The 26,304-nt window shown below is 44.0% G+C and overlaps 1 protein-coding gene across 3 annotated transcripts in view; it reads right to left on the bottom strand.

Moving 5' to 3' along the window:
* The window catches only part of Kif26b (kinesin family member 26B), a 428,644-nt gene that overhangs the window by 101,910 nt on the left and 300,430 nt on the right, over nt 1-26,304 (bottom strand). For all 3 annotated transcript variants that reach the window (XM_076914586.1, XM_034520916.2, XM_076914588.1), the window contains one exon: nt 12,335-12,518. In XM_076914586.1, the coding sequence (XP_076770701.1) occupies nt 12,335-12,518 (184 nt within the window). The remainder of the gene's footprint in view (nt 1-12,334; nt 12,519-26,304) is intronic.

Raw genomic sequence — 26,304 nt, 5'->3', positions numbered from 1 at the left:
GGCTACACATAGTGAGACTCTGTCTCAAACAAACAAACAAACAAACAAACAAACCTCCAAAATTACAACAACGAAAACAAAACTCAAGACAGCATAAACCAAAGTGGACCAAGATAGAGACAAATAGGCCCAGGTGGCCCAGGTGGCCCTGTCGGAGGGAAATAGTGTTCTCCTTGTAGCAATAGAAGCTATCTATTCCTTGGAGCCTCATCAACACCAATGAATTGAAATCCAGGCCAACTTAATGCCGGAGCTGCCTCAGGGCTGTATCTCAACCTCTTGAGACCTGCTGCGAACATGCTGGGTAGTCAGGGCTGTATCTCAGTCTCTTGAGACCTGCTGCAAACATGCTGGGTAGTATCTGGGATTTTCCACAGTTTACTCCTCAGGGAATCTCTACAACATCATTTGTGTTTATCCATTAGCAATGGCTCAGTGATTGCTATAGGATTTCAAATGCACTCAGTAGGGGCCAGGGAGGGGGACTTAGTAGGTAAATGCAAGGAGAGCACAAGGACCCAAGTTCAATTCCCAGAAAGTGTAAAAAGCTAAACATGGAGGCACAAGCTTGCCGCCTCAGTGCTAGAGAGGCAGAGACCAGAGGAACCCTGGGGCTCACTGGCTAGCCAGGCTAGTGGAATGGGTGAGCTCCAGGCTCAGTAAGAGCCCTGGTCTCAAATATCAGAGCAGATAGTTTCTGAGAAAGCACAAGGTTGACCTCTGACCTTCACACACACATGCACATGGGCATACCCCTTCCATATGCAGAAATGCATATAGTAGATACTTAGTTAATGGTGGCTGAGGAAATGACCTTCACTTTGGCACAGGGTTTCACCTGAGCTCGAGGCACAATTCTCTCACACCTCTATTTTGGACTTTCATTTCTGATGTTCTGCCTACCAGGACTGACCCATGCACAATTGCTCAGCTTTCTCCAGGAAGGTACCCTCTGCCTGACACGCCATCCCTCTGCCCTTCCACCCACTCTGAGCTGAGCCCCCTCTTGGGACTTCACTTCTAAGGTTTGTACCAGAAAGGATAGCAGCCTGCTGGTGGGCTCTAGGGGAGGCTCTCTCAGAACTTCCAGCAGTTGTTGGGGAATTATGGTGCGGATAAATGTATAAAGAATCACAGACAGGATTCTGTGGCCAGGAGTCAGGACACAGCCGCCCTCCAATGTTTCACAAGACCAGTCAGGTTTTCTGTTGCTTAAAACTAAGAAGAGTCCTAACCAGTGCAGCCCCTCCTGCCATCCCCAGTCTCATCTTGGCCACCTCACAGGACACGCACTACTCAAGACAACTATAAGGTCTTGCCTATCTCTTGGGGTCATCCCCTATTAAGAAGCAAAACTCAAGAAAAGCTAGACAACACCGAAATTTCAAAATGCATGAAGTTTCCCTGTCAAAGAAGAAAGGACTGTGCAGGCAGTTTCTCAGAGATGAATGGCCATGACCAAGAATAGGAGAGGGCTATAATCTGACCTCGAGCAAAACTACTCACAGTGACCCCTCGGCAAAGTACCACTTCCTATTGCTACTTCAGAGGACATATGTCTTAAGCAAGTGATGTTTGTGTACTCTTGAACAATCATGAATGAACAAAAATGTTTACACGTCACTTGGACTCTGCCACACAAGCTGTAGCAAGCAGCATATTAAAGCATTAAAGACAGTGAAGTCAAGTCTCTCCCGATGTCTGCATGGCTGTCTGTCACCACAATGTGATGAGCAGCTGCAGGGATACTATGCTGTCCTCAGTAAAAAGGAACAGAGCAGAAAATGAGCCAGGAAGCCAATTACCCTGCATAAATTCTGGTCTCATCTGCCAAGACAAGGCAGAGTGGCGATAACAAAATAGGTATTTTTAGTTTGAGTGGTCTACCTAACGCATGATTTTTTTTTAACTCTTTGGAATAGCAGTTTCTGGGATCCATAGGAAGGAGAAAAAATTTAATTTGTTTGAGTGTTCCCAAAAGTAACTTGACACTTAGAAAATATGGAATATAAAACTGTGAGTGAGTGAGTGAGTGAGTGAGTGAGTGAGTGAGTGAGTGAGTGATGGGTGGAGGATGGATGGGTGATGAAGCATGGGTGGATGGATGGATGGAGGATGGGTTCATAAAGGTAAAAGCAGAGGGAATTATCACATATGACTGCTATGCTCTATATTTAATATATTTTAATTTTGGAAGTTCTATATGCCTATTTTAGTTTGTTTTCTCTTGCTGCAAAAATATCTAAGGCTGGGCATGTTACAAAGAAAATGATCTTTATTTCATTCGAGGCTTGGAGATTCAAAATGGTGGCACCAATATTGCCTTGAGTCTGAGGACTCCTGGCTACATCACAACATGGCAGGTGTATCCTGGGAGCCTAGACAGAGAGATTATATAACCAAAGAGGAAGCCAGGTAGATCTGAGGGCCATGCTTCCCTTTATAATAATAATAATAATAATAATAATAATAATAATAATAATAATAATAATAATAATAATAATTTAAGGGACCAAACTCGATCAGTCTGTCCCTGAAGTGACTGCTCCAGTGAACTCATTATCTTTCATCAAGCCACACCTCTTAACCATTCTACCTGCTCTCAATATGGCAAGACTGAGGTCAAAGTTTCTAGCATGTGTACCTTCAGGGAACAAACTACATCCAGAACATAGTACTGTCCCGTATATGGCTGACATACAGCTTGTGTACACATAATTATTCTTGAGGACAGGAAAGAAATATCAGTCGACCAAGATCCAAAACTGTAAGGAGCTGTGAACATGAATCCTTGCAGAGCCGTGACTGCAAAGGCTGATTGACATATCAGAACTTCAGTGGGGCAGAGATGTTGGGGTGTTGCAAGTTCAGAGCCAAGTTATCCTGGGGGCATCTTCAGGCCTGCTTCATAGCCATCTACTGCCTTCCTCTGTATGGGACCTAATATCTCTGTGACCCTTAGGTAAATCCTTTGAAATGTATAAGCAGAATCCTAGTTCCTACTGGTTAAAAGCTAAGGATGCCATCAGACAGTGTCTGGGGCCTATAGCTGAGATCCCACTCTTATTTGGCTCCAGAATAAGCCATCTTCTGTTCCATTGAAGTGAGGACTGTTTCTTATATCATTATAGCCTAAAAACTCACTAGAAATGAACCACATCCATGAAGCATAAACAAACATGGTGGTAGTTCTTGAGCAAAACAGAAAAGAGGGGGCCAGTCAGGAATACATGAGATGGTACAGAAAATGGATCATGTCTGGGGAAGCAGTTGAGACCCAGAAGGCCCTGTGATTCATGATGGGAGAAATGTGAGCTGAAGGTAGACCAAGGACAGGTATGACAACCCTAGAGATGCCTTTCTCCCAGAAGTGTCTCCACAGACTGTGTTTTAGTTTGACTCAGAAGCATCCCCAGTAGGTGTGTATATTTGGATACTTGGTCCCTGGTTAGTTATTTGTAGATTATCTGGGAAATCTACGGAACCTTTAGGAAATGGAGCCTTGCTAGAGGAAGTATGTCACCAGGGGCAGGCTTTAAGGGTTTGTAGTCTGACTCTACTTCCTGTCTGCCCATCCCCCTTCCTCTTTCTGCTTCCCAGCTGCTAAGCCAGCCTTGTCCTCTTGCCTTCTGTGCCATGAGGACCTGTAGTCCACATGAGCCCTTTCTCCTATGGTTGCGTTTTGTCAGGCTATCCTACAACAGGAAGATGACTAAACATGGCTCATCTGACTCGCAGTATGCCTCTTTAAACAGAAGTTGAGATTCTAAGTTGCCTATGCCACCGATTCGATTCTCAATGCAAAATCTCCATGGGGCCAAACTATCCTTCTCCAGTGTGAGTTCCTGGTGGCACTTCCCCCATTGCTACCTGCTATGCTATCAGGACCAACTGCTCTGTCTGCTGAGCTGAACTCACTGCTTGGTCTCAGTCGTCTGCCCTCTCACCCACAGCTAGCCTTAGTTACAATACTGTGACAATTTTATCTGTAGATTTGCAAAATATGATAAGGATGCAAATGTAGCTCAGGTGACACTGCCCTGGGGTGGGGGTGGTGAGCTGTCATCCTGAGGCCCGAGGGATGAGCCAAGGCAGCCTAGGGGCGCCACGTGTAGGACACAGGAGCTCTTCTTGTACAGCACAATGCCCTCAACCTCACACTCTGGACCAAGTGAGCTGAAGCCACAAGCAGCTTTCAGTGAAGAAATGGACGTTGATTTTACCAGTGATTTAGCAACAAAACAAAGTAGGACGCAAACCAGCCTCTGATTAGCTGTAGTTGGCCCACTGTTTCCAGTCCAGCTAACACTCATTGCTAGGAAAGAACATTCCCCTGAGCTCCACATGGCAGCATTGCTATCTGAATTCTTGGTTGTGGCATGGGACACAGGTAACCAAGGGAACGGGGAAGTGACTTCGAGGGGAATCTGTGTTCAACACTTCCAAAATGCTCCCGAACACCACTGCTTTCGGAAGCTTTATCTGGAAGGCCAAATGCAATCAGTGCTTGTGTTTGGAAGTCATCATTACAGATTGGAGAACAGAGCTATGGCTCAAAGCCACAGGGAAGGACACAACGGGTTAACATGGCTCTGAGCAGAGATGGGACTTTGATTTTAGCAACTATTTAACGATCTGAAGAACACATATCTTGCTTTTAAAAAATGCATGCCAAGTGATTTCACATCCCTAATGATACATTTTAGTTCACTGAAGCATCAGGAAGGTCTGAAAATATTTTCTGTTTGATGCAAATCCGTGGCGGGCAAGCACAGCGTCCACTAGCAGGTCAGGCACCAAGACAAACTTGCCAACACAGGCACTGTTGTACTTCCTATTTCCTTTATAAAACCTCGGTAGCAATCCCATTTAAATGTGACAATTACAGTAAATTATGATTAATTTTCAGCTACCACTGAGGGAGAGACATAGGATTTAAGACATTAGAAATGTGAGTGTAAAACAGAGCTGCCATTCCTTTGACATTAACGACTGTCTAACTGTGCTCAGATTGATAAAAGGTGGGTTTTGGACTAAGACCGATACAAAGTCCTGGCCTGGCCTTATAATGCATCTTATGGTGCTCTTTGGTTAATTGAAACAGTGACATTTATTCCAGAGAGAATTCCTCGTGTTACTTCATGTTTTCATTCTACAAGTCACAGTGCTAATTGGGGATTACAGAGATCCTAAGAAGCTCCAAGACCATCCCCAATCACAAGAAAGGTTGCTAGCTTCTTAAAGTCAATTTATAAAAATGCTTTTTACATAGATACATGCATGTGCATGAACATGTGCACACATGTGTGCACGTGCACGCGCGCGTGCGCGCGCACACACACACACACACCATTTTCATTCACCTAAAAATACAGGGCCAGTAGATTTGAGGTGAAAAATAACAGATTTAGGAAGCAGATGAAGACTCCCTTAATGTGAATTCCAACTCTGATTTACAGTTTTCATTCCAAAGCCTCAACCTGTGTCTCCTCCCCATGGAGGACTACTCAAATTGCTCCCGTCCCTCTGCCTTACACATACAATGTACAGGGTCCAACAAGTGGCTTTTATGAAGGTTCTGAATGTGAACAGTATGCGTTGTTTGATGGGGGCCAGCCTTGGGCACTGTCACCTTTCTGACATAACATGGACAATTTGTGCCTAAAGAAGAAGTGGCCATGGCCAAGCACATGAAGTCTTCTCATTTCCAAGTTCTTGGCCTTTCTGCATCATCCCCTCCAATCCCTTTTAGGGTGGACCAATGTAGCGTTCAACGTCCACCCAAGACTTTAAAGCACTAAAGGGAATTATGTAGAGCCTTTCAAAGCAGTTTTTTCCTCCCAAGAAGCTTATAACCTATTGGGATAAGTGGGGGAAAAAGCCTTCACTGGAAACACAGGATCTGAAGTAGCACTTGCCTACACGCATTTCTGGAAAAGGCCCTATACCTGGAGATCTTTATATCCTTGAGACTTTTCAGACGACCCAGTTCCTCACCTGAAGAGCTGTACAAAAAGTTAAGTGACTCTGAAAATGCACCCTCTCCATGAAGACACTGGCTGTAAAATTCTCTTTCCCTTCACGTATCAGGAGAGCTACAGAAGGAGAGCTAGGGCAGGAGACAGAACACCTAGCTAGTCCTCCTCCAGCTTTGAGGTTTTCTCCTCCAACATTATAAAAACATCTGAGATCGGAAATTAAGGTCTCATATGTAGTATGTCTGTCATACTAGAATTCATGGAAATGTACCACCCACCCTTTCTAGTCCACCTGAATAAGAAGACAACAGAAAATGACACCCACACAACCACACCCACAGAACTGTAGGAAGCACACTATTCAGGAGGAATACAAATCATCCCACACTTAATTCACAGAAGACTTTTTATGCCCTTTCTCGTTAGTGGCTTTTAATGGAGCTCATTTTCCTAAGAGGTCTCCTTCCATTTGCAAGAATCATGAACGCTGGGATGTCAGAGTAGCATGGCTCCTCTAGAGAAGAGTTTCTATGACTTAGGTCTACTGTGTTCCCTGCAAGAGAGTGCCTGGGAGCTAGGCTCCTACCAGGGCTCAGTGACATCAAGCCTGTGCAGCCCAGAGGTTGGCACATCCTAGAGCTGGGTGGAAGCCCAAATCCATGTGAGAAAAAACAGTTTCACAAAAGTTAGAGAGCCAGAACAACTTCTCCACATCTCATTCTTCTGGTGACAGGCTGGAGAAAGAAAGGGTCAAACTCATAGAGTCAGAGAGAATAAGAAAAAAAAACAAAACAAAATAAATCAACAAACACCCCCAAACCACCTGTGATGGTTTGTATATGCTTGGCCCAGCGAGTGGCACTATTAGGAGGTGTGGCCTGTTGGAGTGGGTGTGTCACTGTGGGTGTGGGCTTTAATACCTTGTCCAAGCTGATTGGAAGCCAGTCTCCTTCTGTTTGCCTTCAGATGGAGATGTAGAAGTCTCAGCTCCTCCTGCATCATACCTGCCTGGATGCTGCCATGTTCCTGCCTTGATGATAATAGACTGAACATCCGAACCTGAAAGCCAGCCCCAATGAAATGTTGTTCTTATAAAAAGTTGCCTTGGTCATGGTGTCTGTTCATAGCAGTAAAACCCTAAGACACCACCCAACCAATCACAATTCTGTGAGTTCAGCTGAAGCAACCAAAATCAACTCAGCATAGAAAGGCATATTTATAATTAGGGAGTGGAAGGTCACACCGGTTTATTTCCCAGAAGAGCTAACAATTTAATATATAGAGCTATCAGGTGAGCCATGGTGATGAATGTGGATATTTATGCACCCAGACCCACTTCTTCTTTTTCCTCAACTGTACACCAAAAATAGAAGCGATGTCATGGTTCACTTTTCCTGTCATTTGTACTGAAGATGGAGTAGTGACGGTGAGTGACTGCCGGGATCCAGAATTTTCCATCCCATTCGAATGTTTTATTTCATATATACTTGAAATGAATTTTAACGACAGGCTCAAATCTTTGCTCTTCTCCCTGATAAAAGCTTTAGGGTGGGGGAAGGGCAAACATGCGAATGAGGAAAAGGATAATTTGCATGTGTTTAAACGACCTGGACCTTCTTGGGCTGGAAGGCAGACGGGTTTTTCTCCTTGATATGGACCTGAAATCAGTTCCTGAAGCTTTGCTTGCCATTTCTCCTTGTTAAATAAATGAGCAATAGCTGTGTTAGCACCTTTGGGAAAGTCTTACCTTAATTTAAATCTTATTGCTAGCCTCTCATTGTAAAAAGGACACCGACTGGGCAGGAACTGTGTCTTCTATAATGCTACAAAGATCTAGTAATTGAAGGACTTCAAATCCTGAAGATGCCAGTAAATGCGCAAAAGACCAGAGTCCTAACAAACACACTCATGACAGTTTTTCTTTTCTGTTATTAGTTTACACACAAAACTTCAGGGTTGAAACTAAAGAGAGACAACACAGAACCTGGTGACATGAGCTGTGTGTGTGTGTGTGTGTGTGTGTGTTTGTTATGTGTATCTCTGTGTGTTTGTATATGTATCTGTGTGTGTGCCTATGTGTGTTTTTGTATCTGTGTATCTGTGTGTGTGTCCAGGGATTATCAGAGGTCAAAGTAAGCCATCACTGAGTTTGGACGGTTAAAGAACAGATTAATTGCTCTGGCCTTTGTTGCCCTAGGAAGTCCACAGTTCCAAACTTCCACCAACATGTTTGGATGGCTGCTCAGAGAGGAAGACTCTTGGTGAGGCCCAGCAGGATCACAGCCAATTGGCCATTAGCAGTGGTAGGTCTGTACTCTTAATGAACCAATGAACTCCAGGCGGCCTACCTCCTACCAACCTAGAGTAGGTGGGCACAGGATGTCACAGTAGCCCACTCCCCCCCCACTTTTTTTTAAATAGCATTGATACTTGCATGGAGGCGGGTGCTGAGCACTAATTCTCCTTGTTGTAAGTACCTACATTGAGATGGGCATTTGCCTTTCCCATGTCCTGCCTCCATCAGAGGCCCTACTGTGGAACCAGACGACTGGAAGTCTCTCTGGCTAATTGCCTAGCGACTCAAGCACGGGAAACTGCCCAACCTGTCCCCAGCTGTTTCCCATAACTGCCTCTCATGCTTGCTCCGTCTGGTTTCTTTATGATTCTTTCAAAACCCTGTGTGATTTCTTCTCTTGCTTCTGGAATCTACTACAGGAAGTTTCCAATTCTTACAAAACACATTGAGGGACAGGAGGAACCAGGTTTTACCCATAGACTGTCATTCCTGTCCCAGCCTTTAAATGCAGTCACAGAGCCAGAAAACACAAGTGTTACACAGATAACAGACTTTTCTCTAGAAACTTTCAACCCCAGATGAAGAGGTCTGTCATTACACCGTGACACACTAAGAAATGAACCTTGAACACGCCTGTTAATTAATTGTGCAAACAGATTTCATAGAGAGTGCTTACTGACTTAGGAGAGAAGGAACCATTTTCAAACAGATTACAAGTATCATTTACATATAAGCCAAATCAATGAAATATAAATGGGGGCTAAGCTGCTTTGATCCACTAATCACTTGAATCTGTCTACTAAGAAGGTCTTTACAAAGCCAGTTAACAGTAGTTAGTTCTTTGTACATCTTACAGCCATGGTAAGTCAGTAATTATGCCTTTCCCTTAAGTAAGGGGCCCTCATATTGGCCTGTGTTTTAGTCAGGGTTTCTATTCCTGCACAAAACATCATGACCAAGAAGCAAGTTGGGGAGGAAAGGGTTTATTCAGCTTACACTTCCACATTGCTGTTCATCATGGAGGCATTTCCTCAACTGGAGCTCCTTTCTCTGTGATAACTCCAGTTGTGTCAAGTGGACACACAAACCCAGCCAGTACAGTCTGAATCAATGCCATTTCTTTCATTGCCTGGAAGAAGACAGTAGTTTTAAGTGCCATGAGGACAGGCACTCACCTCTGCCCATTGCTGCAGCACCTGATACACAGTAGGTGCTCAGGAAACACTTACTATGTGCCAGGAGCTATTCTGAGAGCTGAAGGTCCTGAGATGGAATTCCAGAGGCTCAAGGTCGGGCTTGGAACACAAAGTGGTTTCAGGCAATTCAATCAAGTTCATCTACTTCAAACATATATAAATACCATCAATTCTATGGCCATATATTAAGCTTAACCAGATTTATTTGTGATGTTTAAAATATAAATCATTTTAATAGAGGGATGAATGAAGCTTTCCCCACAGGAGTAGAGAAGTTGCAGTTCCCAAATGCAATGTAGCATCTAGGGAGAAGGAGGAAGCCTGTGGAGGGGTGGGTATGTGGAAAGATGGCCTCTCTGTGGTTTTAATGTAGCAAGTAGACTCCTACCACCACCTCTCAGAGGACGTAGTCCATTCAAACGTCACTTCCTTCCCATCACTGCTCCTCAAGGGTCAGCACAAGCAGAGGAAGGGCTTAGCTACCATGTGGCCACCGATCAGATAGAGACACAGCATCTCCCGTCTCACCAGTGGATGCCCATGATATGTCCATAGCAAACTTGGTCATTTGGTTACATTTCTGAATTGCAAATGGGTGAGATAGGTAATACCTTTAACATCATATGTTAAATTTATGATCTTCTAGCTCCTCACACATACATGCTACATGCAGTGAAATCCAGATTATCCATGTGCTCTTGCACATCCAGATTGTTCTTCAGCAAGTGCTCAGTCACTGCTGGCTACCAGAACTCTCCCCACTGTTCTGCTCCCTGGCCTTAGCGCCCCGTCACCTGGCCTTAGTGCACTGTCACCTGTGTACTTTAGGGATGTGGATAAAGGGCACAGGAAGCCTTACACAGAAGGCTTAGGCTTAGGTCCACCTCAAGAAACATCCACACAGATGGTGTCGGGCCAGGGCGAGAGATGAAGACAGCATTTCTTGTAAATGGGGCCACAGTGGAATGTATGAGAACCCAGTGATGGCCAAGCACCTGGCACCTTTTCTAAGAGACACCACAGCAATGTTTAGGGTAGGATGTTGGTTAGAAGCAAGAGCAAGAGAGAGATGGCAGCTTCCACCTTGCCTTGTGGCATACCTTTGACATTCAAGTTCCAACACATTAACAAAATAAACATCCTGGCACACTTAGCTCTGCCTGTGACGGGACACCTTACACTGTGTGCACTTATCCTGACTAAAGAAGGATGCCTGCAGTCACTTAGACCCACAGCCTCCAAAGCTCATCTTATAGCTATCATGTCTCCAGTGTAGACATCATGGCCCCTTCTCAGTGGTTTTGCCCCTCAGATTCCTTTCTGGGAAGAACATCCTGGGCTATTCTGCTTTCTCTACTGCCTTCCACATGGTGTGAAGATGGAGCAGCCCTGACAGACTGCTGCCTACTGTCTTTACCGCTAGACTTGGAAGTTTTCTCAGCTGACACTCATCTGCTGAGAAACACTACGGAAAATTCTAAAACTGGAGGCTTTCTATTACACTAACCACTGCTCTATCCAACCTCATTTTAAAACCAGTTTACTTTGGGGGAGAGCATTATGAAGTAAGGGCTTCCCCGTGAGAGGGTGATTCTAGGGGTGCCGAATGGAAAGAGAAACAGTAAGAAAGAAGGAAGGAGATCAGGCACAGGGTGCAGTCTTTCTGGAGGGACCATGGTCATCTGGTGACTATAAACTAGGGTACAATCAAAATTTGATGTCAAAGGGACAAGACCTAGTAAACTCATAGTCTATACACTTGGCTCTGCTTTCTTCAGCATGACCATCTGGGTTCTGAAACAAGACCCAAGGCCAACGTCAAGACCCATGTTCTGTGTATATTAACTCTGACAAAAATAATGAATAGAATCACTATATCTCTCCAGCTACAGTTTTTATTAGTCCCAGCTTATTTCCCCCACTGAGGATTAAGTTGTAAATTACTTCACAAAGTCCTTTATCTTGGAAGGCAAAGAGTTAAGAGTTGACATTTAGAAATAAAGCTATCATAAATGTGGTCCAGTTTTATCCTGTAAGCGGCTCCCCTTGCGTCTTTCCCCATGTGACAACCCCGAATTGCATTTCTTTGCTGGAAAGCTACTGAACCGTTCCACAGAACTCACACCATTGATCTGGTGCAGATGCAGATGCAGAAGTCACCACTTCTTTGAAGGGGAGCGAGACTCAGAAGCACCACAGGAAGGAATATCTTCATCTTGTTTCCCCGTGGTGTCTTCCCGGGGCCTCTGCTTCTGGCTTTTGCGTCTCTATTTTTGAAGTGGTTATGGTCTTACTCAACAATGCAAAGCCATTTCCCTCCCAACCCAAACCAAATCACATCCCCAAGTTGATGTACTATTCAATTTGTGTGACCAAGGAGACTTTACAGTCTCTAGTTGCCAAGATAGTCTATGGACAGCAGAAATGGATAGACCTTACAGAGCCGTGTCATCTCCCTACGTAAAGTTCCATTACAACATCAGGCACACAGAAGAACATGAATAGATCTAACTACAGCAGCGTGCTGCAGTGAAAGTTGTTCTGAGCATCTTTGTGGTTTATTTCTAGGCTTTTCCATGGTTGTTTTCGATCAGAGCTTGACCCTGGGTTTTTGATGTCAAAAGGACAAGACCTAGTAAAAATCATAGCCTATTGACACTTAGCTCTGCTTTCTTCAGCATGACCAGTTGGGTTCTGAAACAACCGGGCATGTTGCTACCTCCAAACTAACTTCTTTGTGTCTCTTTTTGTCCCTGGTACCTCCTCATCTTAGCAAATGAGAGCTTAAGGTTGTTCTCTTCCTTCTCAGCCTTCCCAGAGCCCTGCCCACTGAGGGAAGGGCAGAGGCAGCAGCTGGCACCTACCTTGCCCATGCCAGGAGTGTCCTTCACCTTGTTGACAGCCCTCAGGAGACAAGGTGGGGCCGGGGGAGGTGAGGTCTGCAGAATCCCACTGAAGCTAGTTGCAAAGAGCGGAGCCTCCACAACAGATGGAGTCGAAGGCCGGTGTTTCTTCTTCTTAGATGACAGATTTAACTTCTGGGCAGCTCTGCACAGGGACAATAAGGAGGAGAGGGTGGTATAATCAGATGCATTGGGTTGGCCACTTTCCCTCTTTCTCTTAAGGAGCCCCTTTAATTACTCCTGGCTTCATTCTCAGTACCCTGTAGCCCTTTGCTACAACACAAGGAACTTAATTAATAAGCTATGTAATCACTGGGACAGGAGAAAGGAGCTGTAACATCACATGGCTTTAAGATCGCAAGTTACAAAGACTTGTTTGTTCTCCACAACACTCACCCTGGGCATGAATGAAGCCAGTCAGCTTTGGGGATCCACAGTACCTAGTCCACTAATCACCCCCTCCCCATGCTGCCATGCCTCTGGCATAAGCCCAATTGTGAAGAACCATATGAGCTCATTTAAAATTTTTTACACCTTGTAAAACCCAAGCCCGTCTGATGAAGAGCCCAGTGGTAACTGACTGGGGAGGGGCTTGGCTGTAAACGCAGAATACAAGCCCCCCAGTGCACTGGAGAAATATAAAGGACCCTGGTGTGAAGAACAGACGGCAAGCCAGAGTATCCGCCCCAGCAAGGTGCAGAGCACGAGACTACCCTCTCCTCAGATAACCAGCTCTTGTGTAGTGCAGTCTTCAAGTACAAAATGCTGTCTCTGGGCAAGTGCAAGGAAGGAGAAGGTCAAGGTAACCAAATGGCACAGAAGGTACAGATGGAGACAAGTGGGATGGAGTGGCTGCAGCACCATTAATGACACTGGCTGTCCACACCACACCATTCAAGTGCACTGCCAAAAAAAAAAAAGTCATAAAGTTGCAAACAGTGGTGTTAGACAAAGGCTTTTCACACAGCCCAGTGGACTCGCTTTTTATGTTAGTTCTTGGTGTATCGTATCACATCTTTCTATATAAATATAAAGGTATATATTCTTTGATGGGGCAGGGGCGGGGGGAGACAGTCTTACTACATAGTCCTGACTGGCCTTTAATATTCTGGCTCTCTCTCTCTTTGTCTCTGTCTGGCTCTGGCTCTCTGTCTCTCTCTCTCTCTCTCTCTCTCTCTCTGCATGTGTGTCTGCGTGTGTCCTTAAAACACTGGTTCTCAACCTGTAGGTGGAGACTTCTCTGGCAAACCTCTATCTCCCAAAATATTTATATTATGATTCAAAAACAGTAGCAAATTACAGTTATGAAGCAGCAATAAAAATGTTACAGTTGGGGTCACTACAACATGAGAAACTTTGTTAAAGGGTCTCTGCATTAGGAAGGTTGAGGACCACTGCCTTAAAACAAGAGCTAAGTGCTTTATTCCATAGGTCAATGTATCACAGTGCATCCAAACGTCTCAGCAATAACATAATGAATCTTTGAGGGGTGGAAGAAGGACAAGAGGACATAGCATTGTTTCCACGCTCCCTTGTCCCAGCCTTGTTTCGTGATCTGGAACGTTGGTCTTAATTTTGTGCCAGTAAGGATTGTTTTCCACAGATCTCTGGAGCTTCTGGAGCTACAGAACTACTTCTGCACAAGCGTAGCCAGATGACTTTATCAGTTCAAAGCTTACCTCTCCTCTGCTATTGAAGCTTAACCCTAAGGACAGTGACATGTCGAGGGAAAGGGTACCCCAGGAGTGAGAGCCAAGGGGAAGGAGGTCTCCAGGTGCCAAACTTCAGGAGCGCTGAACTGTGGGATGGCGAGAAACAGAGGGTGCAGCTGCACTGAAAGTACTTCTCCAGGACGCCTTCTCTCCCAGTCAGTGAAAGGAAAAATAGCCCCTCTTCCACCACCCCGCCCCCATTCCTTACACAATTCTATGACCTTTCTTCCCAGTGGTTTCCATCTAATGTAAAGGGTAGAGAGGATGTGTTCTACACTAGTCTAGTGTTTCTCTTACTGTTCCCTAAGAGTCCCCTAAATGACCTGCACCCCCCTGGGGGGGCAGTGACAGGAGCCACTGAGCAGCCCGCCTTACCTCACCTGTGTGTGTGTGTGTGTGTGTGTGTGTTTACTGTGGATGGGGAGAGTCACTAAAGATGGTACTTATTTGTGTATATCAAGGATTCTTTGCAAGGTAAAGACTGGCCATAGCTGTGGCCACCAGCTAGGGCAGGGCTGGTACCAAGGTACAGCTTAGAAGACTTGTGCCTCTGCCACCTATGCCCATGGGTTAGGAAAACAGGCTTCCTCATAACTAAAGCACACATGAGGATGACACTCAGAGGTGTCCTGCCTACAATATCCCACTTCCACTGTCTTCTAGATCCATCCACACAGCACACAGCCACTTTGTGCTTTCTCTCTCCTAGGAAAGCCAAGCACACTTCCCCAGCTAGCTGCAGCGCTGGCTGTCCACACTCATTTGATCCAAACTCCCAGCCAATGCCACCTGTCAACCTCCCACCCAAGCCCTCCCCTTCCATTCTCTAAAAGCTCATTTCAGTAAGGCATCTGTCTCCAACCCTCTGAAACTGCTCAGACAAGTTACCGATAGCTGCATGACGGCTGTCACGGTCTCAGCCCCAATCTGGACCTGTCAGAGCTAAGAACGCATCCTTCCTCCTTGCCCACTAAGCTTCCAGGACACTCCATTCTCTTCCACTGTCCTTGCAGGGGATGCAGGGCTCGGCCTCTGCTTCTGTCGCAGTCGATGCTGCTGGCCGTGGGATCACATCCTCAGCCTGTGACTCCGCAAGTGTTCTCCCCAGCTTATCCCTGGCACTCCTGTTTATTTATCTGAATGCCTCTCCAGCAATCCCACGTGAGTATTCAACAAACATCTCTGACACGTCATCCTGAAGACTAAAGGGCTTATCTCCTTCGGCAGGCTTCTCATGTGCCCACCCCTCCCCGCCTCAGAATAAAACAGCCCCACCATTCGGGCGCCCAGACCTTTTCTCACATAACACACCTAATCCACCTCAGATTTTACCCGGTATAACATAAACTAGACCCAAGATCCTTTTACCACCTCAGACTCTCACATTTCCTATCTTGCCCACTGCACACTCTCCCTGTAATTACAAGGCAATTAAAATCAGGCCAGCTGTACTAGTCTCCAAACGGTCCCAGGACATGTCCCTCCACACAGTCCTGGCCCTGCCTCAGGGAGACCAGCATGCGGCTCATTCCTCTGCCTCCTTTAAATTTGGCTTTAAATGTTACTTTATCCACACATTTACCCTGCCCACCGTAGGAGATGGCGTTTTGTAAAGATGGCTCTATCATTATGTTCTCACAGCCTAGCACTGTTGAGAGGTGGGATGTGTGTTCCTCCTGATGAAGAGGAAATTGGCAGCTGCCGTGGCCCACAGAGCATGATGGAAGAGCTGTTGTGTGACTTTCAAGGTTGAGTTACCAAATGCTTTGTGGATTTTGTAAAGACTCTGAGGAAGCCCAGGTCACGTGGACAGAGTCACGTGGTCTTCAGATGACAGATTCAGGAGTAAATTGTCCTTTAAATGATTCCTGTCACATTTTTCTTCTGGAATCTCAGACACCATGCAGTGGACAGAAACCACACCTGTGGTATCACGCCTGGATTTCTGACCCCCAGACACCGTGAAAGCTGATAAATAACCACTGTCCCTTTGAACCATTGAGTCAGGGGTGAGCAGGAAGGGACTTGCCCGTTCTCTGTTGCATGGCTCTTTCCTCAAGACTGAAGCCTTCCTCTCGCAGGAAGAGACAGGCTCACAAAACTCAGGGACCTCACAGATTCATGGCATGGGACCCATCCAGGGCTTTCTAGGCAGGACCGAGCAGACAGGAGAGGGTTTATGACACTGTGGGCAAATGATATGGGGGATCCCAGGGGTGTGGCTTCTGGAATCATCACTGATATGGGGGGGGGGGTGCTATGCAGTGATACATCTACCCAGTCAGCCATACTGCTGTACTGACACCTCACCAGTGCTCCTGTGAGCACCCCTCCCCCATACTCCTGTGAGTGACCCTTACCATGCTCCCATGAACACCCCTCCCACACACTCCTGTGAGTACTCCTCCCTCATGTTCCTGTGAGTGACCCTAATAAACTCCCTGGTTCCTCAAGATGGATTTGAGTGGAATGGTTTCTTTAACTTGTTATTTACTCCTCTCTGGAGGTAAGTAAAAGTAGATACCCCAGAAAAAGCACCACAAATCTCCAAAGTCCCAATTCCTGTTACTCTGATTATTTCCAGACAAGACTCTGACCATGTAATATAGCATGTGGCTTACTTAGCTTTTTTTTAAAATTATCTATTAACTTTATAGAATAAAAACCCCAATAGGGCAAAAATCAAGAAGCACAAAAATGTTTGTTGGGCAACTAAATGACAGAAAGACATTGGGGTTACCCTGTAGAAGAGAGAACCGAAGAAAGGGAAAGGAAGGGCCCTCCAAAATTAATTAATTAATTAATTATAAAGCAAACAAGTTTACTTTATTTCCTGCGAAAAGAACAGTGAGCATGGTAGAAACAGAAAGGCCACCTCTAAAAATGCTTCAGAAAATAAATGACAAACGGAAGTGTCTATTGAGCAAGGATGCCAAATGTGTTCATTGGCTACTCTGAATCTCAGAGGAAGAGATAATGAAGAAAACATTACCCCTCTTAACACGAAATGAAGCCAGCTCTAGAGGACCTTTGGCACCTAACCTGAATTTGAACAGCCAGCTTCTTCAGACACTGTGCTGGTTAATATTAGTCACCCTGACCAGAATTAGAGATCTATAGTTGCCTAGGTGTCCTCTCTGGGATGCCTGTGAGGGATTATCTAGTTTAGGGAGTTGAGGTGAGAAGGCTCATCTTAACCATGGCATCATCCCACTGGCTGGGGTCCTGGGGTACAGTGTGCTAATCACTAACATTCATCTGTTTTCTGTCTGCAGATGCTATGTGACAGCTCACACTCCTGGCGCCATGACACCCTGCCACGACAGACAGGCCATATCCTGCCACAACGGACAAGCTATACCCTGCCATGATGGACAGGCCATACCTTCTGTAAAGTACTTTGGTCATGGTATTTTGTTATGCCAATGAGAAAGGTGACTAATACAGATACTAAGTAGGTAACAGTGGACAACTTGCCTAAATTCTGACTATGTGCTCACTGAGTGCCCGGTACATCATCATTATTATTTTTATCTGTTTCCAAGACTTGGGTTTTCCACAGTAAAACAATTCTATCTGCTTTCCGATTCAGAAAACAATACTATCTGCTTTTTTACTATCTCCTTTAGGAAAGTAATAAAAGTGTTATAAAGGGTTTAGTGGACCAATGAGTGGCACCTCAGTGAGATATAAGGTAAATGCTGGAGCTAAGACTGACTCTAGAAACCTCACATTACCTTCCAATAGGAGTTAGATTTCCATAGCAAAATCTACCAGAGCAAAGCACTAGCTGAAACAAAAGCACGCTGGCTTTATAACTAGAAGGACATTCTAAAACTTAGCACATTCTTGATAAATCACTTTCACAAAACATGGAATATTTTGTCCCTGAAAGTGTCTGATTGGGGCATAGACATTACTTAAAAGGAATATCAGTGGGAGAACCATGCAGTGGAGATGCAGGTGAGTTCCTGTCTTGCAGCATGGAGACCGAAAGACTCCTACAATCTCCCAGACACTTAGAAAAGCCTCATTGGCAACCACTCAGAAAAACTGGATTCAATTAGAGGTAATTATTTTGAGAATAAATTTTAAATTGTTTTCTTCTTAAAATGGGCATGTAGCTCCTATTAGGAGAGTTTCAGAAATCTGAAATGAGCAGGCTGTCCCCCTTAGGGTGGCTGTAACTCCACAAAGGCACCCTCCTCTTGACATCATAGGCAGCCCTCTGATGTGTCTTACATGTTCCAATTCTGTGGAGGCCAGCTGCTTCAGCTCCTTTTATAACGGTGCCTCAATGACACACAGATAGGAGAAGGTCAAAGTTTAGAAATCGCTCACGTATAATGGTATTGTTCAGGGACATAAAAGGAGAGGTGGTCACAAAAGAATTGAAAATGTTGGCATTTCTGGCTAGAGGCGTGTTTTGCAAGATTCATGTCCCACAAGACCTCCCCTCCCCTCCCCACCCCATTTCAGGGAAACAGGTGAGTTCTTTTTTATAAATTTTCAAGTAGCAAATTAACCCAAAAGGCCATATTTACCCATCTTGTTCCTATGAGGACAGCATGACATATTTCCCGAAGCCATTCATCCCAGCAGACCTCTTTAACTATCCATTAACTTCCTGTACTTCCCAGTGCTTACTTCAAGGAAAAAGATTGTCTCCCTAGCAGGATGAAATTAATATTTACTGAACCGGTATTGAGAAGTGGCACCGTGATAAGCACCATCGCTGCGAGGAGAGAACGCCTGCACACTGCGCATGACTCGCACTGCGCATGACTCTACCCTCCGGGCTCTCCATTCTTCCTTGCCACCTCTTTACTCTCCAACCTCATTGATGTGGGTTTAGAAATCAGCTTAGAACTGGTATGACCTTCATGTGCTGGCTTTCTATTCTCATTGGCCAGGTCTACTCAGAGCTACAAACTGAATAATGATATTATTACTCATAGGGCAGGTTTAACTGACTTAAATGGGGAGGTCATTTTAGGCCCCATCTGTCAATCAAAGTGGAAAATTAGGAAAGATTTTTCATCATTTTTACATAATAATATTTTATTTATGTCATTATACATAATTTTATATTATATTAATTATATTATATATTTATTATATATTATATATTTATTATATATTATATGTTATGTTATATGTTATGTTATATGTTATATAATTACACACAAATTATATATATTTATGTATATATTTCTACACACATTTATGTATACATATATATATATTTATGTATATGTAATACATAAATATATTGAATATATACATATTTATCTATACATATAATACATAGATAACATACACATATATATACATGAATATATGCATAATTATATATACATAATATGTACATATTATATAATTATATATACATAATAATGTATAATAGACTTTATTAGATGGCAATCCTGGACTTTCAGAAATGTGGTGCAATTAAATAGAAATCTTCAGTGTATCTCAAGATAATTAAACTGGAGCCTATCTACCTTGATGTCCAATAATCACTACACTACAGACTTTATCATTTTTGAAGAATTACTAGCTTCATAAGAGTAGATCTTTTCTTAAAGATTGGTCAGAAAAATCAGGTAATACAGTTTTTTTTTAAATTTACAAACTTTCCTTTGCTATTTTATTAATTAATTTTTATTTTTCAGTTTACCATATAAGATGCCATCTCCCCACCCTGCCATCTCTCTTCCATACCCTCCCCCACAGTCTCCTTTTACAGAGTCATTTTAAGGACTTTATCCTTTGTATGATCTGCCCAAAGCATGCTGCTGAGCACGCCTTGAGGATTGTCTGAGGGGTGTTCACGGGTGGGAAGCTCAGAAAGGGCGGGGGAAGTGTTGACATGAATTAAGAGGTCATTCATGGTCATTCAACCCAATGGGACAACGCACGGTAGGAATCAACTGAAAAATGACAAGACCATTGCAGAGCTGCACCTGCTGCCCTGACAGGGTCCTGACCTAGGAATGGGACCATAGTAGCCAAATCGCCTCCATCAGCACGTGAAGGATAACCCAAGCTGCAAGTTAATGTGAAAATGGCTGAGGCTGTCCGGGCTTCTGTGCTGTCACGGAAATATTTCAACACTTGGAGGATCAAGAAAGACTCTCTAGTAGTGAGTGGTCACATGACAGATCACAGGAGTTCCCAGAATCCACAGGGCCAATGACACAGGGAGCAAAGATAATAAAACAGATTATAAATAGGCAGGGGAGGTGGCAAGATCTTGTCCTTCAAGGAAGACCCTCTGGAGAGAGTTAAGATACCCATCCACCTGTAACAAACACCAGCCAGGTCTCATCTTGAAATAGCACCTGTTTCAAAGCATTCTGGCTGAGCTGTGAAATACACCATAGGTGTCTAGAATTTCCACAGTCAGAAAAAGTGCCCTCCGTCACCCCCATCGCTTTCCTATTTCCTAGCTGACAGTCAGGAAGAACATTTCTATGTCTCTAGAGACTGGAAAAAAAAAAACAAACCAACATATGGGCCTTGGAGTTGTTCTGATTTTTATGCAAATGATCCATTTCATTAGCGCAGAAAGATAATTCGTGACATGACTTCAGATAAAACACTCACTGCTAGGAGGCAAAGCATGGCTGACCATTACCCTCCAACATCACATTAAACATTACAAGAAATATTTAACTTGAAAATGGATTGAGTTTTGTGTGTGAATTCTTGACAATAGCCCTGGGTGAGAATGGCTGGGCATTTATTCTTCTTTTACAAATCATCCCCACCCACCTCTTCAGCCTTCTCCATCCTTGTTTCTAGTGACATCATAAAGCAACGGGTCTTTAAAAGAATGGTCATGGTTTCAAGTGTGGCCTTCTGTTTCTGTGTTCCCTGCACTGTAGACTCACTGAGGGTCGTTCTTCTTTTGTGGCCTGAGACCTGCCTGATAGCTTTGCATCTTGTTGACAGGATAGCAGAGAAACACACTGGACTTCTTTATATTCTCCCCCACCCCGCGTGTGTCTATGGGGAGGCACACTCATACATGCTTGTGCTCATGAGTAAGTAGGGATGCCTACAGGGTGAAGAAGATAGAGTTGGAACCTCTGAAGCTGAAGTTACAGGTGATAATGACCCATCCAACATTGGTGTTAAAAAACGAACTCCAGTTCTCAGGAAGAGCAGTGCATGTTCCTAACCACTGAGCCACCTCTCCAACCCCCACACCGTTCTTAATCCATCCAACCTTGGGAGTTACAGCAACACATGAAAGTCTCACAGTTAAGTAGTCTGGAGTTCTCAGTAGTTCTTAAAGTCTGAGAGGTTTTATGGTTTTCTAAAACATCATCCTTCTGCCACCACATCCATCCTGACCTGGCACCAAGCAGAGAAGGTATTTGTATTGAAATTTACGAGTTACAAAAAAACTGAAGTGTTAGCAGTTAACCTGATTCAATCCCTGGTCCAAAAAGTAATGGTCATCACACCTGGGACTGATATTTAAATAACAATTGTCAGAATATCTTATCATGGCAACAGGCACTGAAACGAATACAAACTCTTTCTTCCCAGAAGCCTCTGTCTGAAACCTTTCTATCTGCCCAGCCCCAAACACACATAGTACCAAGAAAACTATATTCTCTTACCCATTCCTGTGTCATGCCTGTGCAAACCTGGCTCAAAAGGCAAGTGAGAACCTTAAACAATAGACCTAAGTAACTGGCAATGTGAGTTACACATCCCACCCAATGCCAGATAGTAATGGTTTTCATTAATAAACATGATGGCTGTCTTCTCTAAGAATGAGTAATGGAAAATTGGCTGGTCATATTGAATGGAATTAATGAAAGCATGTGTGATGTTTTGAATAGGAATGCCCCTCCCCATAGGCTCATACATTTGAATGCTAGGTCATTAAAGAGTAGCACTACTTGAGAGGGATTAGGAGGTGTGGCCTTGTTGAAATGGGTGTGGCCTTCTTGGAGGAAGTGTGTCACTGGGGGGTGGGCCTTGGGGTTTCAAAAGCTCAAGCCAGGCCAGTCTCTCTCTCTCTCTTTCTCTCTCTCTCTCTCTCTCTCTCTCTCTCTCTCTCTCTCTCTCTCTCTCTCTCCCTGCTTCCTGAGGACCCAGATGTAGAAGTCTCAGCTACCATATCTGTCTGTGTGCTGCCATGCTCCCCAGCCATGAGGATAGCGGACTAAATCTCTGAAGCTGTAAGCAAGCCTCAATTAAAAGCCTGCATTTTATAAGAGTTGCCATGGTCATGGTGTCTCTTCACAGCAATAGAAGAGCACTGACTAAGACACCGTGTCTCTATAAGACCGTTATTTAGAGTGTCTATAAATTACCAGCAGAAAAATACAGTCATAGGTGAGTTACAGCTAGCTGCCCCTTAGAGAATGCAGTGCCCATTTTTTCTTCTGAGAAGCGATTGTCCATAAGAGATGTATCTGTATTTATCACAGCATGAGGACTGCCTAACTAAAATTAAAATTCCTTCAAGGAATAAGCATATTCCAGGTAATCTGATTTCAAAGCTCTAATGAATTTAACGGTCTTTTCATTACATTGGGCCAAACTGCTTATCCATATGCTAGTGTAAAGTTAAAAGGAAGATGTCCCATGGTCTACCAGAGACGGGCCATCCATCTAAAAGCCAAGGGCAGCCATGCCTTCCTCCGAGTTTTCCTTAAGATTTCTCTTCCTTTTTTGTTTGACACACAAGTATCTTAGAAAGTCATGTTGCTCACTTCTAAAGTCTTCATTATAAAAGTAATAGGGCATTACGTTCACTCCTCTGTACTTTGCTTATGTGAAATTTTAAACTGACATGGAGTTACACACTTCAGATAGAACGTGTTGTCTGAAGCTGCAAACTGCTGTCAAGGTGTGAGGACTAGACATGGGCAGTGTTGGCAGAGGGAACCAAGCCTAATCTATAGCTCTTGCTCATTGCCTGCAGGGTTTTTTTTTTTTTTTCAGAGCAAAACTAATTAATTGTCAGTGCTAGACAACATGCTATCTGCTTTGAGGGTTTGTTTCTTGGTTAATTAAATTCGAATATAAGTTTCATTTGTTAGAAGTGATTTTCCTCCTTGCCATATTTTTATTTTCAAAATTATTTACCCCAGTTGAGATCTGAAGAAATCATTAACTAAGGCATTCCAAACGAAAACAATCTGAAATGGGGTCTCTGCACACAGCAACTGCATGGAACTGAGCAAGAAGTGGGTCACTCTCTGTCTGGTCTCCGCTGCAAGGCGGGACTGCCCTAGATTCCTGGCTGTGGTTATGATGGTTATGTGGTTATGTGGTTATTGATGGTACTTCAGCAACCTTGCTGAAGTCTAAGAGGTTGAAATTTACATTGCCCTTGTTATGGTTGGGTTATAAACTATGCCTCCAAAAGACTCAAGTGTCAGGGGCTTGGCCTTCAGCTGGTGGCATTATCTTGGTAGGTTCTAAAAACACTAGGAGAAGGGACCTAGGTAGAGGAAGGAGGTTTCTGGTGGTAAGTCCTTGAGGGTAACTTGGCTCTGATTCCCCTCTGCAGAAGCACAGAGTCACGTGACCATGGGCTCACCCCTCTGAAACCATGAGTCCAAATGAATCATTCGTCTTTTAAAGTGTTCTCTTGTGTATTCTCTTCATCCATCGGGAAAGCTGGCAGACTGCCTCCCTCAGGCTAGCTACCGTAAAAAGAGGTTGGGATGGAGTTTACACAGATGGCTAAAAACTATGGCAGGTACATTGTGCAATAAGGGGCATGTGCCAGATAAGCTCAATGCTCCGAAGCAGCAGCAGGGAAGCAGCTCTCTCTGGTTTTACTAAAGGGCACACGCAGTCTCCACGGAGTGGGTGGTCCAGGTGAGATAGTGAGTATAGATACTATAGGACAAAACAGGCTGTGAAGGAGAAGACTCTGACGTCATCACAGACCATCAAACTACGGGGGGGGGGGGGGAATGTTTTCTGCAAGTTTTCATCAAAGCTGCTACAAAGGCCCGTACTTTGCTTTTTGCCACGCATACTTGCTTATTTGATGATCTCTATGAGGGCTGGGCAGTGAGGTGATGAAGTAGCCTGAGCTGACAGGGTGGAGGTCTGGGCACCCGTCTCCATTGATGGGAAGTAGACTGAGCACTAGACTACTAAGCACCTCTTCCATGTAATCTCTCTGTTGCTGCAGCTCATCTTGTTGAGGCCATGCTCTAGCACAGGCCTGCACATGCGCAGTGGGGGGATGGACAATGATGGGGAGGGTGGGGCAAGGGAGGAAGAATTTTAAAGTAAGGCAAAACAGTGGAGTCCACTCACTTATTTACTTCATTGATCTCAACTAATTTTACATGATATTTCTTATTACTGCTTTGTCATATAAAATAGTTACTTAGTAAGTATTTTGGGGAAGGATTATCAAATGATTAAATGAAGCTGTAAGGAAAGGAAACCACTCGGAAACAAATAGTGAGAAATAGAGAAATCAATCAAAGCAAAGGATTTATTTAAAATACCCTAGTGAATTCTATAAAGGGCCCAGATCACAGTAAACAGCACACTGAACTAGTTTTTAATCTTAGTAGACATATAATGTGTGAATAGGTGAAATGTACAAAATACAGAATAATGATTTTCCTATGGAGACTACCAAGTTAAATAGATATTAGTTATTACACTCCTAATTTAAATAATTTCCTTGTATTCTGCAGAATTTGGAGCACAATTATAATATTTTGTTTTTATTTGTGCGTGTGGTATTAATGTCTCTGTGTACAGGTGTGCATATGCCTGTGTGTGCAGGTGCATGTATGTCTGTGTATGCAAATATGCATGCACATGCCTGTGAAGTGTCAAGGTCAACACTGGGTATCTTTTCTAGACTTCTCTCCACCTTCATCTCTTGAAACAGGATCATCTGGCTACGCTGGCCAGCCAGGGAGCTTCAGGGATCCATCTGTCTCTACCTCTGTCCACCACAGCAGGCTACAGAGAATGTCACAACCCCTACCTGGCTTTTTGTGTGAGTTCTGAGGGTCAAATTCATTTCCTTATGCTTGCATGGCAGGCACTTTACCAACTGATCCATCCCCCAACCATAATTATGCTCTTTTAAGTGGCCATATAGATTTTAAAGTAGTATTTCAACTTTACCACCATGTTAATTACTCCTATAATTTTCTGACATTGAGTGCATGGCTAAGAATAAATCATCAGGTCTGATATTACTGTGAGGAAAATTATATTGATTTCCTGATAAAGCATCTAGGAATAGACTGAAAAAAAAATAGAACCTGTAAAACATTCCTGTATTCCTGTTCTGATGTAAAGATGGCAGATGTTAACACTTGTGTATAATCTCTGGACAGGTCCTGGCACTCAGAAACACCCAGCAAACATTTGTCATTGCTGTTGTTCTAATAAAAGGTCAGTATGAAAGCTATATCTTACATGTGTTTTAGAATATTCTCCCATAGAAGCTTCTAAATACATGACTTGTAGTCAGAGAGCTGGAACAGGTGCCTTGAATTTAATCCTTGTCGTAGTTAGGATTTCCATTGCTATGATGAAACACCATGACCAAAGCAAATTGGGAGGAAAGGGTTTATTTGGCTTACACATCATAAGGAAGTCAGGAAAGGAACTCAAGCAGGGTGGGAGTCAGGCACTGATGCAGAGGGAATGGAGGGGTGCTGCTGACTGGCTTGCTCAGCCTGCTTTCTCGTAGAACAGGGCCACTAACCCAGGGATGGCACACAATGGGCTGGAGGCTCCTACGTCAACCACTAATTAAGAAAATGCTCTACAGGCTTGCCTACAGCCCAATCTTATGGGGACATTTTCTTGATTGGGGTTCCCTTTTCTCAGATGACTCTAGCTTGTGTCAAGAAGACATAAAATTAGCTAGCACAATCCCTTTGTCTTTATGTCAGTCCTTAGTTGTGTTTACCAGCAATCAAATGGACTAAGGCAATGATGTATGTCAATCTGGATTCTAGACCTTGAATTTGAGTTTTGACTGCTCCAATGGCTGAGATGGTCAAAACAGAGAGTTTTTGGTAAACTACAGTCATCTCCAGCTCTAACTAAATGCCAGGAAGATTTCTGCTCACATTCTTATTTCAGTCTGAAAATCAGATCAGGAAATCAGCGATGTGTTGTCCCTCCCCTTAGACCACCGGTGGCAGTCACTCACTCTGGTTTCTTCTCTGACAACATATCCTCAGACAAGAC

The sequence above is a fragment of the Arvicanthis niloticus genome, chromosome 16 (genome assembly GCF_011762505.2).
Source record: "Arvicanthis niloticus isolate mArvNil1 chromosome 16, mArvNil1.pat.X, whole genome shotgun sequence".
In the NCBI taxonomy this organism is placed as follows: domain Eukaryota; kingdom Metazoa; phylum Chordata; class Mammalia; order Rodentia; family Muridae; genus Arvicanthis; species Arvicanthis niloticus.
Note: the sequence above shows the minus strand (reverse complement) of the source record. Positions and strands in the feature narration are given on the sequence as shown.